The following is a 14,398-nucleotide window of genomic DNA, read 5'->3' as shown; positions in this document are numbered from 1 at the left end:
ACACAAACTCAATGACAGGAATGGAAAAGTGTAAGTACACTAGAGAAGGGCCTCCTAAGCCTTGACAGCTCTGCCTACTGTGCTGTTAGCATGTTCTATAGAAAATATCTAAAAGAGCACTATTAGTCAAGTTCAGTTAAGGAGCTTCTACTGCTGGTTTGTTTCCTTTCAGGCACCCAGAGCCTTTAGCTTGGTTCCCCACTGCAACATCCCTCAAAGGCCTATGGCACCAAGGAATTTTATCTCTTTTCCCTCTATTATTACCACATCAAACCTCACAAGTGGACAGGGTTGACCATTTATTACTAACAAAGTAATTAATATTAAGATGTTAGTGACTCACTTTATTGCACAGTAATTTGGAATTTTATTATTATTATTTCATTATATCATTATGCCTAGCAATCTGAGTAAGACAGCAAACTTTTTCTATAAAGGGACAGATAATAAATATCAGATATAAATATCAGGCTTTACAGGTTACTGTTGCATATGCTTGTCTTTCGTTGTTTTACATTAAGAGAGCAGTGACCAGATTTGAGACATAGTTTGCCAACCTCCACTATAAGCTCAGGTACAACAGGCAACAACGTGTCTCCCTTCCAGATAACCTAATACATATTTACAGCAACTAACATTTACTGAAAGCTTATAGTGTCCCAGCTATTGTGTTTTGTGTGCATTACCTGATTCAATCCTCACAGCCATCTTATGCTATAATTACTATTATTATTCTTTTCATGGATAAAGAAATTGAGACTTGAAAACGTCAAGCAACTTCCCAACCATTCCACAAATGGTGGAGTCAGAATCTAAACCCAGAAAGACTGGCTTCTGAATTACAAAACTATACACTTCTGAAAAAGCTTTCAGCTGAACATATAACTGATTAATACTACAGAACAAGCTAGAACATTGACTTCCTGACTGGAATTCGCTAAATTTGCTAAATTTGCCAATTTGCTAAATATTCAGAAAAAAACTACATTCTAAAGAAGGAGTTGAACACTTTAACTCAATGAGTGAAAGCCTAATGGTATAATATCAGGCACTGAAATGAAAGGTATTTTAGAAAGGCTATCAGATTGTCAAAGCTAAAATCAGGAATCACCGCCATGCTTTTTCAATAAAGCAGCCCAAGAAATTATGGAACACAGAAGTGCAACAAACAGACTATCTTAAAAATGGAACAGATTCAATTTCTCTCAGGAAACACTACAATACTAAATAATGCCATAAAATGGGAGATCCACAATAGAGTGCGCCAGGTACGAGCTTAAGGGTAGGCTGAAGATGACAGGAGGAAATAAAGGAAAACAGAAATGTGCAATATCCAGATGGTATTCATCTGGTGGTTGAGAGCAATTCAGGCAGGTTAGTAATGTTACAGAGGTCTACAAAAGAGGGTAATGTATAGTAGTGTCCCAGGAAACAATACTCAGAAAAGGAGTAACATAACTAACAAACAGGATCAATGAACTCTGAGGGGTTCTCCTTTTAATATAACCCCCCTCCTCTCAAATATCTCTTTAAAGACAAACAAGGACAAAGATGTGAGAAGAGTGAAGAATATGCTACAGAGGGGAAAAGGCCTGTGTAGATGGAGAAGAGTAAAGTAAATGTGACTTTTCCTGGAGGCATACTGCTGTCCCATCCTTGGACTGGGGGGAAATGCAAGTGATTCAAACCACATTTCTCTGCTTGCCCCACATAAGTGCATACAGGTTGTTGCTACCATCTACACAAAGGCTTGTTATCAAAGGCCTATTGCCTGGATGATGATAGCAAACACCTATATAGTCCTTTAAAGTAATCTAATCTTCATAATCACCCTGTGAGACCAGTACTTTCAGAATACCCATGTTTGATGAGGATGTTAAAGCACAGAATGGTTAAATGACTTGCCCAAATTCACAGAGCTAAAAGATGGTAGGGCTAGGATTCAAATCCAGGCAGAACAGCTGCACACAGAGTTCACACACTCTTACCACTCTGTTATAAAATAACTTCTTCGGCTTAATTGTGCCACTACAAGGAAGTGCTTGGCATCAGACTGTATTGCAGCATATCAAGGGCTCCAGGCATTAAGCTGGGGATCAAGATAAAGACTGGACGGAGCAACTAGCAACAGGAGAGATAATCTTGGAAGAACCAGGTATCGGGGATGTTTGTGAAGAGAGAGCATGAAAGACAGGGGCTCAAGAAAAGAAGAAATTACCTCATTACCACAGCAATTTGGACATACTAAGCTAGCAAACTAAACAGTTATAAAATAGAGCCCTAATGTGAATGTAATTCTGACCATAAATTCTGGTATTTATGAGTACTTGCACTGATCTTTCAATATATGAGTACATATAATTTAAAAATTAAAACAGCCATATCACAAATGGATTTTTAGCCACATCACTAGGAAAATGCGGACAATGATCATTTAGAACAGGAAGTAATTCAGAAAGTTCTGATGTTCGGCTTTAAGCTACATGACGTGAATGTGTGTCTTCTGAACTACTGACATAATATTCCTTAAACTGAATAATAAAATTATTATGTACTAAACAGAGAGTTATTCAAGTTTGGACTAGGAAGGTAATCTTGAGATTTAGATTTTGCCATTGTAACTCATATAAGTGTACTAACAAAGTAGAAAAACGTAAGCCAGATCTTCTTGGAACATATGCTCAGGAAACTGCCTTTATAGTTGATATATACTTATTTTTTATTGCTAGGTGAACAAAATAAATCAGAAATATGAGCAAGAGCTCTCCTGGAATACAAACCTAATATTCTAGATCCAGCTCCTAAAACATAGTCCACTGTCAGGCAGCACACAGAGAGGCCAAATATAGACACTGTTTGAGGGTATACTGCAAATGATCACAAAGTCTTGCTTTCCCTGTTTGACAACAATAACCTTAGGGTTCTATAAGTAAAGCTTTGGTATGATGCCCTGTGGTTTCAAGAAAAACCTGAACACAAAATAAAGTTAAATTAATTTTAAAAATAAAATTGCATTCACCCCCAAAAAAAGCATCAAAGAAGCAAACAAACAAACATACATACACACACGATTTGGGAAATATATATCCATGATATGTAAAATATATTAATAAATCTGTATTACACCTTGTATTCTACTATATGTAATGCAGATTTCATAAAAATTAGAAAAATGTGCATATATACGTACTTATAATTACAAAATACATGTTCCCAAGAGAAAAGCTCAAATTCTGAATGGTAAATAGTCTGCTTGAAACTGGTAATCCTAGAGTTTAGCAATGTACTGCTGTCAATTAACTGGCAAAGCCAATATGATTTTTGAGAGCACAAACATCACTACTGTTGGCATGGTAGATTCCTGTAATCTAAACTTATTGCTAATTTCACTAAGATTGTGTACCCTTGAACCTAGAAGACCGTTCTTGCCACTGCAAATAACCTGGTTCTTCCTCTTCAGGAGCACCAGAATAACTTATCAACATTGTATCTGAAACACAAAGAGAGGGAGGAAAAAGAAAAACACTGGGTTCCTCAGTCTTCTGGTTCCATTTCTTGTCCATTGTGAGGCCCAGCTGTACTTCTTTCCCTTGAGTTCCAAAAGAAAATCTGTATTTATTAAAATTTTTTCTTCTTTTAAGCAGATTTTAGTTACTTGCAAAAAAGAGCAGGCTTTAATTTGAAATCTAAAAGCCTAGAAAGCCTAAGCAACCCAATTCTAAAGCATAATAATGGTTTTTAAAAAGTACATTGAAATATTAAGCCTTCTAATCAATGCTATTCATAAGAATATCTATTTGAATCAAAGACGTTGAGCCAAAACACATCCAGAGAAAATACATGTCATTCATGTAGAAATAATCATTTTCAATACTATAATGCCTGTGAAATTAAAAACTGCATTAAATTACATTTTCTGTGACAGTGGCTTTCAAACCTATTTTAGGCAACAGAATATTTTCTTCTAATGAAATCTTAGGTTCATGCCCAATACGAAGCAGAGATCTGCTCTGGCTGAAACATGAGCACATGTCTGGAAGGGGGCAGGTGCACCTATGTGAACCTGCGGGCAGAAAACCCTGCCTGATGTCCAACCTCTTCCCCTGTCATGGGTCCCCTGAGGCATCACCATGAAACCACTGTGACTTCTGTGAATCAGAGCTTGAAAACCACTGTGCTAGGAAGAGACAGCCACCCTTTTAAATTTTACTTTCACAACCAAGACACCAAATCAATCATGTGCCTATTTACCTGTGAGCTTTAAAACTTTTTCCATCAACATAAATATCAATATCTGGGCAACAATGTTTCACGTAAAGTTTCAATAAATCTTCTCCTAATTCAGATGCAGGATCCAAGTCATAATTATCTTTAAAAGAGAAAAACAAAACTAAAAAATAGTTTCTTTATTATAAGTATCCAAAAATTTGTGTTTTAATATTAACTAAAGGTTTTTCCACATAGTTATCTTGTTAGCTACTAAGAGAGAGCAAAAGTAACTACAATATTTAACTAGTAAATTCAAAATAAAACAATATTAAAATCATCTATATCTTGCTTTGAAATATAAATTTCAACTTTATTTAAATATAAATATACCTTTTACTATAGACTTACAGTTAAATATAGACCAAAATTATACACCAAAGTTGAAGCTACTTTGTGAATACCTGACATAGGAAGTCAGAAAATTTTCCAATTTTGATACCCTTTTTCATTACCTAATTCCTCCTATTCCTGTTCATGAGTTTTTGGTAAAAATGACATTTGAACCAATAGATATACAACTAAAATCAATGGGATTTATGGAGCACTTACTGTGAGTTTATACTATATATACTGTTTTACTATACACAGTATAGAAAAATAAAGAAAACAAATATTTTTAAAAGATTCACCAGTCAGAAAGTGAGAAGTGAAATATAAAACACATTTATATTTAAAAAATTACTACACTGTATATCATAGTTTTGTCAGTAGAGAAATTTTAGTCAGTACATCTGGTGAGAATCTGTCACTGGGGACAGATACCCACCAACCAAATTTACAAATTTATATATTTATAAACCACAATGTCATCACTAGCTCTAATGTCAAGAGAGATCCAGAATCCAACCACGACTCAGTGTCTCCATGGCTACCCCAGTCCAAGCCATCATCACCTCGCACCTAGATCTCTACAATAACTTCCCAACACATCTACCACTCTTGAGCCCCACAGAGGCATGTTTTATAAATGCAATTCAAATCATGATCCATCTCAGTTCAAAACCATATGGCTCTCTCCATTTTTTTTAATAGTAAAAGCCAAAGTCTTACAATGGCATACCAGGCCCCACAAAATCCGGCTTCTCACTATGCAGGTGGTTGGGGACTAGCCCAAGCTCTCCAAGCCTGTAGGGCCACAGCTGTCCAAGTCAGGCTGACAGGGTGAAGACTGTGCACATGACTATTACCCTGTATAACAGGATAGCCCTTAGTGTCAGAATTGAATTGCTGGATACCCAACTGGTATTGGAGAATTGGTTGGTGTGGGGGCAAAAAAAAACACACACATTTTGGTGTCAGAAGTGGTGCAAAGAAAAAAATAAACCATGGGGTGCCTGGGTGGCACAGCGGTTAAGCGTCTGCCTTCGGCTCAGGGCGTGATCCCGGCATTATGGGATCGAGCCCCACATCAGGCTCTTCTGCTATAAGCCTGCTTCTTCCTCTCCCACTCCCCCTGCTTGTGTTCCCTCTCTCACTGGCTGTCTCTATCTCTGTTAAATAAATAAATAAAATCTTTAAAAAAAATAAATAAACCACAATCAGAGAAACCCCAAACTCAATGTTCCTCAAGCTGAAGTCCTCATTTCACACTACCCTAATCTTGTTCTGCTTATACTCCATAAGCCTGCCAAACAGTACCACCCAAACTCTCCAAAATGGCTTATAAGGAAGGTGACCACATGTCTTGGTTTGCCTGGGACAAGTCCCAGTTAATGCTTGTTGCCCCAGAACAATTACTGACCACAATAATAACTCTGCACTTTTCACTCTTTCAAAAGTATCCCAATTTGGACAATAAGAAATAAGGTCATCCTTTATAAAAAGGCTTTCAATGATCTGGCTTCTGTTATATCTCCAGGCTAATCTCTCACTGTGATCATTCTTGTCCCTTACTCCACTCCAGTCCCACAACAAACTAGTTCCAGTCTTTAAAATTTGCTATGTGCTTGAGCTCTCTCTGCCTCTAAGCATGTTGTTTCCTTTGCCTCGAATACTTCTCCCCTAAACTTTCTTTGCCTGGTTAACTCCTGCTTCTTTCCCTGAGATTCAACTCAGACATCACTCCCTTTATGTGGCTTTGTCTGGATGCTAAGTCCAGGTAAGATGTGCCTTATCTGTGTACTCACAGCACTCTGTGCATAATCCATCTGACTACATCTCCTCTTAGACTGCAGGACAGGAACACTTTCTGTTTTGTTCACTCTTAAACATTCAAACCTAATGCAAAGTCAATCTTCCATTTAAAAATGTGATGATTAGGGGGCACCTGGCTGGCTCAGTCAGCAGAGCACGTGACTCTTGATCTTGGGGTTGTGAGGTCAAGCCCCACGCTGGGTATAGAGATTACTTAAAAATAAAATATTTAAAAAATACATGTGATGATTAGAATGGCACTCCAGGAACAAATAGCAAGTGCAAGAGCACAGAGGTGAGAAAATGTAGTTCTTTGGGAAAACGCCAAATAAGTAAGACTAGAGCTCAAGGGGTGGGAGGGGATTGTGAGGAGAAGAAGCCACAGAGTTCTAGGCAAGAGCCAGTTCACAAATTCCCTTATGTCACTGGAAAGAACTTGGGACTTATATTAAGGGTATGGGAAATAATTGAAGAATTTTAATAAGGGGAGTGCCGTGATCAGACCTGCAGTTAACAAATATTGTTCTACATGGTACAAATGGAGGGTGGCACAATGAGAGGCCTGGCAATTAGCCGGGGTGCAAATGCTCAAGGAAAATTGCAAGACCCGAAATTAAGAAATGCCAGGAGGATAAAGAAGTCAAGTATTTAAAATATTTAAGGGTGGGGCACCTGGCTGGCTCAGCTGGAGAAGCATGAGACTCTTGATCTTAGGGTTGTGAGTCCAAGCCCAATGTTGGATATAGAGATTAAATAAAGTAAATAAATAAGCTTAAAAAAATATGAAGGAGACAAATCAACAGACATGGTCATGAACATAATTTATGAAGGGTAAAAAAGTGAGTAGAAAGATAGAGATAAAATTCACATGATAGAGTACTTAAGAACAGATTAGGATGGGAAACAGATGATTAAGACAGTCTGGGACAAATTAAATATTGAGATATTAAAGGTACATTTAGACAGATACGTCTAGTCAGTGGTTGGATATGAAGCTCAAAAAAAGGGGAGAAAACCAATTATTTAAGGGGTAGAAAGATGACATTCCAGTGAAGGAGACAGAGGAATAGCCAAGAAGGAAAATCAAGAGAGCATAGGGTCACGGAACACAGGAAGTTTCAAGGAAGATGACACTGACAGTAGGAAAGCTTGCAAAGAAGTTAGTGAGATGTGGAAGTATCTGCTAAACTGATAAACATGGGGGTTTTCCATGGGGGGATGGAGAAAGTAGTTAAAAGACAGGGTGCTAAGGGGTAAATGAGCTCTTTTTACGTACATCTGCAACATGTCTGGCCACTTTAATCGGCTGCTGTGGGGCTGTGGCAGAACTCTAGACGAGAGACAGGAAAAACGGGTACTAAATATCAGCTCGGCCAACTGCTATATCTGTGTGGCCTTGAGAAAGTCCCATATACTCTTTTAGAGTCCTCATCTATAAAAATCAGCCTATAGCTACTCATTTCTTAGAGTTATCGGAGACTAAATGAGATAAACTATATGAATAGATGTACTTCAAAGCCTAGAAGAGACATCCATTCATTCATTCACCATAGTTAGATGTTGTTAACATACATACAAAGATTCTAAGTGGGCTTAAATCAGTTTATTATTATTGTTGTACTAAATATCAGTAATAAAATCCTTTAGTTAACAGATACTTTCATATACATTCAATTCTGCTACAATGCTTGTTTTGAAAATATCAGTTTGATCTAACACAATTGATATATTAGGGAACAATTTGAACATGATGTAAAATTTTCATTTGCTTACATGCATTTCACTTCCTTGCAGCTCATTCACAAGAAATACTAGGTCACTGCAAAAAACTGCACCCAGCTGAATGGAGCCATGTAAGAATACATAAAACATACACAAACACCTTAAACATCTACCAGATACCTCAGTTCATTGCATATGTTATGACTCACATCCTCCATATCTGGTGTTACAAATTTCTATCTGATTTCAGATAACCAACTGTTAGGAGACCATTTTCTATGAATATTTTTGTGTTTCTGTATGGTCTGAGGCACAGCATACTTTCTGGGCAGAGTACTGGAAAATTTGGATAAAGAATAATTGAAGAACAAACATGCTTGGAGGCTAGAGATACTGTGAGGTTCCAAAAAGATTTACAGATTTTCTTCCCCTCAAAACCATTTCCCTATACTCCAGGGTGGTGAAGCTACCTTACTCTCCCTTCACCAGGGAAGACTAATTTACCTTCCAAAGTAAAGACCCCTCCCCCTCCTACCCTACCTTCCTCTCTCTATCTCTATCAGATCTGCCAGGCTTATCAAAGTCTCCTAATTTTGGTGTTCCTCTCTTACAGTGCAATCCCACTTCATATGCAGGGTAACATCAGGCCCTCACCACCGAACCTTGTAGGGACTGTGGGTTGGGAGCTTGTCCTAAGATGCTCTGTAAGTAATAAACAGACCAGAGATCTTGAGTTTCCTGTTAGAATATCTACTATTACTAATCTCTATCTATATCATCTATACTTATATCTACCTATACTTATTCCTATATCCTTAACATCCTCCTCCTGCCAATTCACAATAGCTCACAAGCTGCAACCCTTCTGATACCCACTTCCACAAACAAATTAGTTTTTTTTTCAAGGTCAGGTACCATATTTATTGTAGTATTTATGTATTTCTTAACAATTCAACATGTGTAAAACCATACCATTTTTCTTAGATCCCTATCTTTTTAAAATGTGTCACAACAAAATTGTCAGTGATTTTATGTGTCATGACAAAATATAATGGTGATTTTTATGTTGCATGTTGTTTTTAAGTAATGTATATATTGTGTTAGAACTGAATCTATAATCTGCTAAAGCTTTTATTGGTGTGGATTAGAATAAGGATGATGACATGTAGAGACTTAAGAGGAGAATTGCAAATTATATGTGTATTTATTCATAATAACCCCATCTCCCAACTGTTTGGGAAAACTAGGTGTTGACTATAGTTATTACTTTCACTTACCCATAAAGAATTTACTTTCACTTACTTTTATTCCATTTACTTTCATTTACTTTTATTTCATTCACCAATAAAAAAGAAATCAGTAGAGTTGATTTTCAAAGTATGTTTTTCTCCAATTGTATCAGAATATAGTTACTTTCATGACATTAAAATTTTATTAAAATACACACAAAAAAAATGCCTCACCAGTGGAAATTAAATTGTCCTCTCCATCACTGATACCGTCTGGAACCTCATGCTTTAGAAGAGAACAATGAGATGACTTTTTATCTAAGAACTCTACAGATGATCTTCCATCATTGTCAGTGCACTTTTCAAAGCTGAAGTCATGTTTCTTATGTGGTACTCCCCTCTCTACTATCTTTTTCCTAATAATTTCCTCTTCATAGTTTTTTAGACTTCTGTTTGATGAATATACAATCCTAAAAGAAAATGTAAAATATTAATGGAAATAGTGTTGGTGATTCTTAAAAGCTAGTTTCCCAAGTGCTGCTTTCATATAATACAACTACATAATTTTAAAACCATTTTTATCGACTAACTGGAAAAAGATCTCAAATAGCGGAAAGCTTTAAAAGTAGTCTATAAAATATTTTAATGTTAGAAAGGAATATACAATGCTATAAAACTAAATAACCTAGGTAAAATGGACAATTCCTAGAAAGATACAGACTACCAAACCTTACTTAAGAAGAAACAGTATCTGAGCAGACCTATACCAACTACAGAGATTGAATTAGCAATCAAAAACTTCCCACAAAGAAAAATCCAGGTCCAGGAGGCTTCACTGGTGAACCCACCAAATGCTTAAAGAAATAACACCAATCCTTCACAAACTTTTCCAAAAAACAGAAAGCAGAACACTTCTTAATTCATTCTGGGGCCATTACTACCCTGATACAAAAGCAGACAAAGACACCATAAGAAAACCATAGACTAATATTCCTTATTAATTTAGATAAAAAAATTCCTTACTAAGTAATAGCAAACTGAATCTAGCAACATATAAAAATATGGATTATAAACCATAACCAACTGGGGTTTATCACGGGAATTCAAGGGTAGCTAAACAAATGAAAATCAATGTTATACATCACATGCTATCGTCTGAATGTTTGTAGACCCTCAAAATGTGTAATGTTGAAAACTAATGCCCAATGTGATATTAGGAGGAGGCGAGGCCTTTGAGAAGTTACTTAAGTGGAGCCCTCATGAATGGGATTAGTGCCCTCATAAAAGAGGCTCCAAAAAGATCCCTCACCTCCTTCCACCATGTGAGGGCACAGTGAGAAGTCAGCATCTACAAACCAGAATAGGGTCTTCACCAGAATCCTACCACGCTGGCACTCTAATCTTGGACTTCCACCCTCCAGAACTATGAGAAATAAATTTTTGTTGTTTATAAGCCACCCAGTCTGTAGTATTTTTTTAGAGCAGCCCAAAGACTTCATAAAACCTTTTAAATTTAGTCCTCTTAGCAGGACTAAGATACTATATCAACAGGACAAAAACCACATGATCACCTCAACAGATGCAGAAAAAGCATTTGACAAAATCCAACACCCTGTCATGATGAAACACTCAACAAACTAGGAATAGAAGGAATGACCTCAACCTGATAAAGAACATCTATGAAAAACCCACAGCTAACATCATATTAAATGGTACAAGACCGAAAGCTTTTCTTATAAGATCAGAAAGGATGCCTGTCTGTTCTTATTACTTCTATTCAACATTTAACTGGAGGCTCTAGCCAGGGAATTAAGCAAGAAAAAGAAATAAAAGGTATCTGGATTGGAAAGGAATAAGTTAAGCTATCTCTATTTACAAATGACAAACTTTATATAGAAATCCTTGGTAATCCACCCCAAAACCTATTTGTTAAACAAGTTCTGCAAGGTTGCAGGATACAAGATCAGTATGCAAAAATCAATTGTATTTCTAAATACTAGAAATCGACAGTCTAAAACGAAATTAGAAAATAGTACCATTTACAATAACATCAAAAAAATAAAATACTTAAGAATGTATCTCACAAAAAAGCATAAGACTTGTACACTCAAAGCTATAAAACAATGCTGAAAGCAATTATATAAAGGGAAACATATTCTAGATGATTTAATATTGTTAAGATGGCAATAGTCTCCGAATTGCTCTACAGATTCAAGTCAATGTAATATCTATCAAAATTCAACTACTTTTCTGCAGAAGTTTAAAAGTCAGTTCTCAAATTCAAATAGAAATGCAAGGGACCCAGAATAGTCAAAACAATCTTGACAAAGAACAAAGATGGAGGATTCACACTTCCCAAATTCTATGCTTCCTATAAATCTACAGTCATCTGCACTGTGTGGTACTGGCATGAGGATAAACATATAGATCAGTGAAATAGAACTGAGTGTTTAGAACTACATAGAGTCAACTAATTTTTGACAACAGTGTTGTGATATTGTGATTTATAACATGAAATATATATTTGGTCTTTGTCCACTGTTCCTGGCACATATCTCCTAAAACCCTTGTAATTTCCAATGCAAGAGCCAGAGAGACATCTTTTGCTATAATACTGAGCTTTGTTCCCTGATCCTGAAATGCTCAAGAGAGACAGAAGTGGAATGGATGGCTTTTCTTATTCATAACAAGCCCTTTGAACCACAGCAGAGTTTATATTAATGAGCTAGGAGACATTTGGAAAGCCCCCAAGGATGGGGGCTGGCTGGCAAAAGAGTTTGAATTAATCATCAATGGCCAATGATTTCATCCATCATGCCTACGTAATAAAGCCTCCATAAAAACCCGTAAAAAACTCCGTTAAAAAAAAAAAGAAGAAGAAGAAGGAAGGGACTGAGTGAACCTGTGGATTGGTGAACACATGGAGGAGCTGGGAGAGTGGTGCACCCAGGGAGGGCATGGGAGCTCCTCACCCCTTCCCACATACTTGCCCTTTCCATGTCTTCCATCTGGCTGTGTGAATTGGCAATCTAGTAAGTAAAATCTTTTCCTGAGTTCTGTGTTCTAGAAAATTAATTGAACCTGAGAAAGGAGTCATGGGAACCTTCGATTCATAGCTGGTTGGTCAGAAGCACAGAGAACAACCCCGACTTGCAATTGGCATCTGAAAAGGGTTTGGGACAATCTTCTGGGACTGAACTCTTAACCTGTGTGATCTAATAATATCTCCAGGTAGTGTCAGAATTGAATTCAATGGGTAGGACACCCAGCTGGTATCTGGAGAATCTCAGAATTGCTTGGTGTGGGGGAAAACTCGCACACATTTGGTGACCAGAAGGGTGAGAAGTGAAGTATTCCATTAGTAGAGTATTAAAAGTAAAGGAGACACAAAGTAATGTGTTTTTTTCCTTTACAGGTGTGCAGACAATTCAACAGGAAAAGAATAATCTCTTCAAAAGATGGTGTTGAGCCAACTGGATATCCAAATACAAAAGACCAAAGCTGGATACTAGCCTCACGATATATAAAAAAAATTAATTCAGAATAGGTGAAAGATCTAAATGTAAGAACTAAAAAAGTGTACACAGGTATAAATCTTCATGGCCTTGGATTAGGCAATGGTTTTTTTACACATAACACCAAAAGTACAAGTAACAAAAAAAAAAAAAGAGAAATAAAGTGAAAAACCATAGAAATTATAAACTTTTGTACTTTCAAAGACACTATGAAGAAAGCTAAAAGACAACTCACAGAATGGGAGATAGTGTTTGCAAATCACATACCTGATAAGAGACTTGTATCTAAAACACATAGGAATTTTAAAATCCTTTTATATAGAATAAAAATATTTTTTGAAAAAGATTTTATTAATTTGAGAGACACAGTGCACACAAGTGTGCACGTGCACACACACGGAGGAGAACATGAGCAGGGGGTAGGGGTAGACGGAGAAGCAGACTTCCTGCTGAGCAGGGAGTCCAACGCAGGGCTCAATTCCAGGACCCTGGGATCATGCCCTGAGCAAAAGGCACACATTTAACCGACTGAGCCACCTAGGCGCCCTAGAATAAAATTCATTTATAGAGACTATGTACAGAATATCAAATATATAATTTAAAAATATAAACATTACAATTCAATAACATAAAGACAAATGACCCAACTTAAAATGGGCAAAGATTGTGAATAGAGCTTTCCAAAGAATATATATAATAGCCAAAGTGCACATGAAAAGATATTCAACATCAACAGCCATCAGAGAAGTACAAATCAAAATCACATCCACTATGGTGACTATAATCAAAATGACAGATAATAACAAGTGTTGTTAATAATGTAGAGAAATTGGAATCCTCATACATGCTGGTAGGAAGGTAAAATGGTGTAGCCTCTTTGGAAAAGAATCTGGCATCTCCTCAAAAGTTTACCATATGACCCAGCAATTTCACTTCTATATAACACAAGAGAAATGAAAACATATGTTCACACAAAAATCAGTACATGAATGTTCATAGAATTATTCATAACAGCCAAAGAGTCAAAACAACCCAAATGTCTATCAACTGATGAATGAATAAACAAAATATGTTATATCCATATGCACAGAAGAGATTTAACACAGCAGCCCTGACTACTATCTTTTAAAAGACTTAATTATGAGGTTGGCCCTTGGCTGGTATCTGGGAACATGATTTCAGGAGTGTTCCTGGCATTCTATAAATGACAACTGTGGCTCGTTGTGCCTGAACTATTTATATGAATAATATGGTTTATGCTTAACACCTGCTTTCCTTCCAGGAGTCTGGAATGTGGATGCACAATAGACACAGGGTGCCTACATGACAAACACCTAGTAAAAACCCTGGGCACTGAGCCTCTAATGAGCTCCCCTGGTTGGCAACATTTCAGAAGTGTTATCATAACTCCTTACTAGGGGAATTAAGCATGTCCTGTGAGACTCCACTGGGAGAAGACTCTTGGAAGTTTGTGCCTAGTTTCCTGTGGCCTTCGCTCCATATGCCTTTTCTCTTTATTTCTTTTGTAAT

General features: G+C 36.8%; 1 protein-coding gene across 5 annotated transcripts in view; it reads right to left on the bottom strand.

Annotated features, from left to right (window-relative positions):
- The window catches only part of BTBD8 (BTB domain containing 8), a 93,443-nt gene that overhangs the window by 63,047 nt on the left and 15,998 nt on the right, over window positions 1-14,398 (bottom strand). For 3 of the 5 annotated variants that reach the window (XM_045801796.2, XM_045801794.2, XM_045801795.2), the window contains exons 3-4: window positions 9,588-9,823; window positions 4,252-4,369 (exon numbers count right to left, since the gene is read on the bottom strand). Coding sequence is in view for 2 of the 5 variants with exons in the window: in XM_045801794.2 (XP_045657750.2) it covers window positions 4,252-4,369; window positions 9,588-9,823 (354 nt within the window). In the remaining 3 variants the exon portion in view is untranslated. Of the gene's footprint in view, window positions 1-2,780; window positions 2,925-4,251; window positions 4,370-9,587; window positions 9,824-14,398 lie in introns of those variants that run through there. The other 2 variants (XM_087866103.1, XM_045801797.2) reach the window with 2 other exon arrangements.

The sequence above is a fragment of the Ursus americanus genome, chromosome 12 (genome assembly GCF_024610735.1).
Source record: "Ursus americanus isolate L20-20 chromosome 12, mUrsAme1.1.p, whole genome shotgun sequence".
NCBI classification, from domain to species: Eukaryota; Metazoa; Chordata; class Mammalia; order Carnivora; family Ursidae; genus Ursus; species Ursus americanus.
This window is presented reverse-complemented; position numbering and strand designations above follow the sequence as displayed.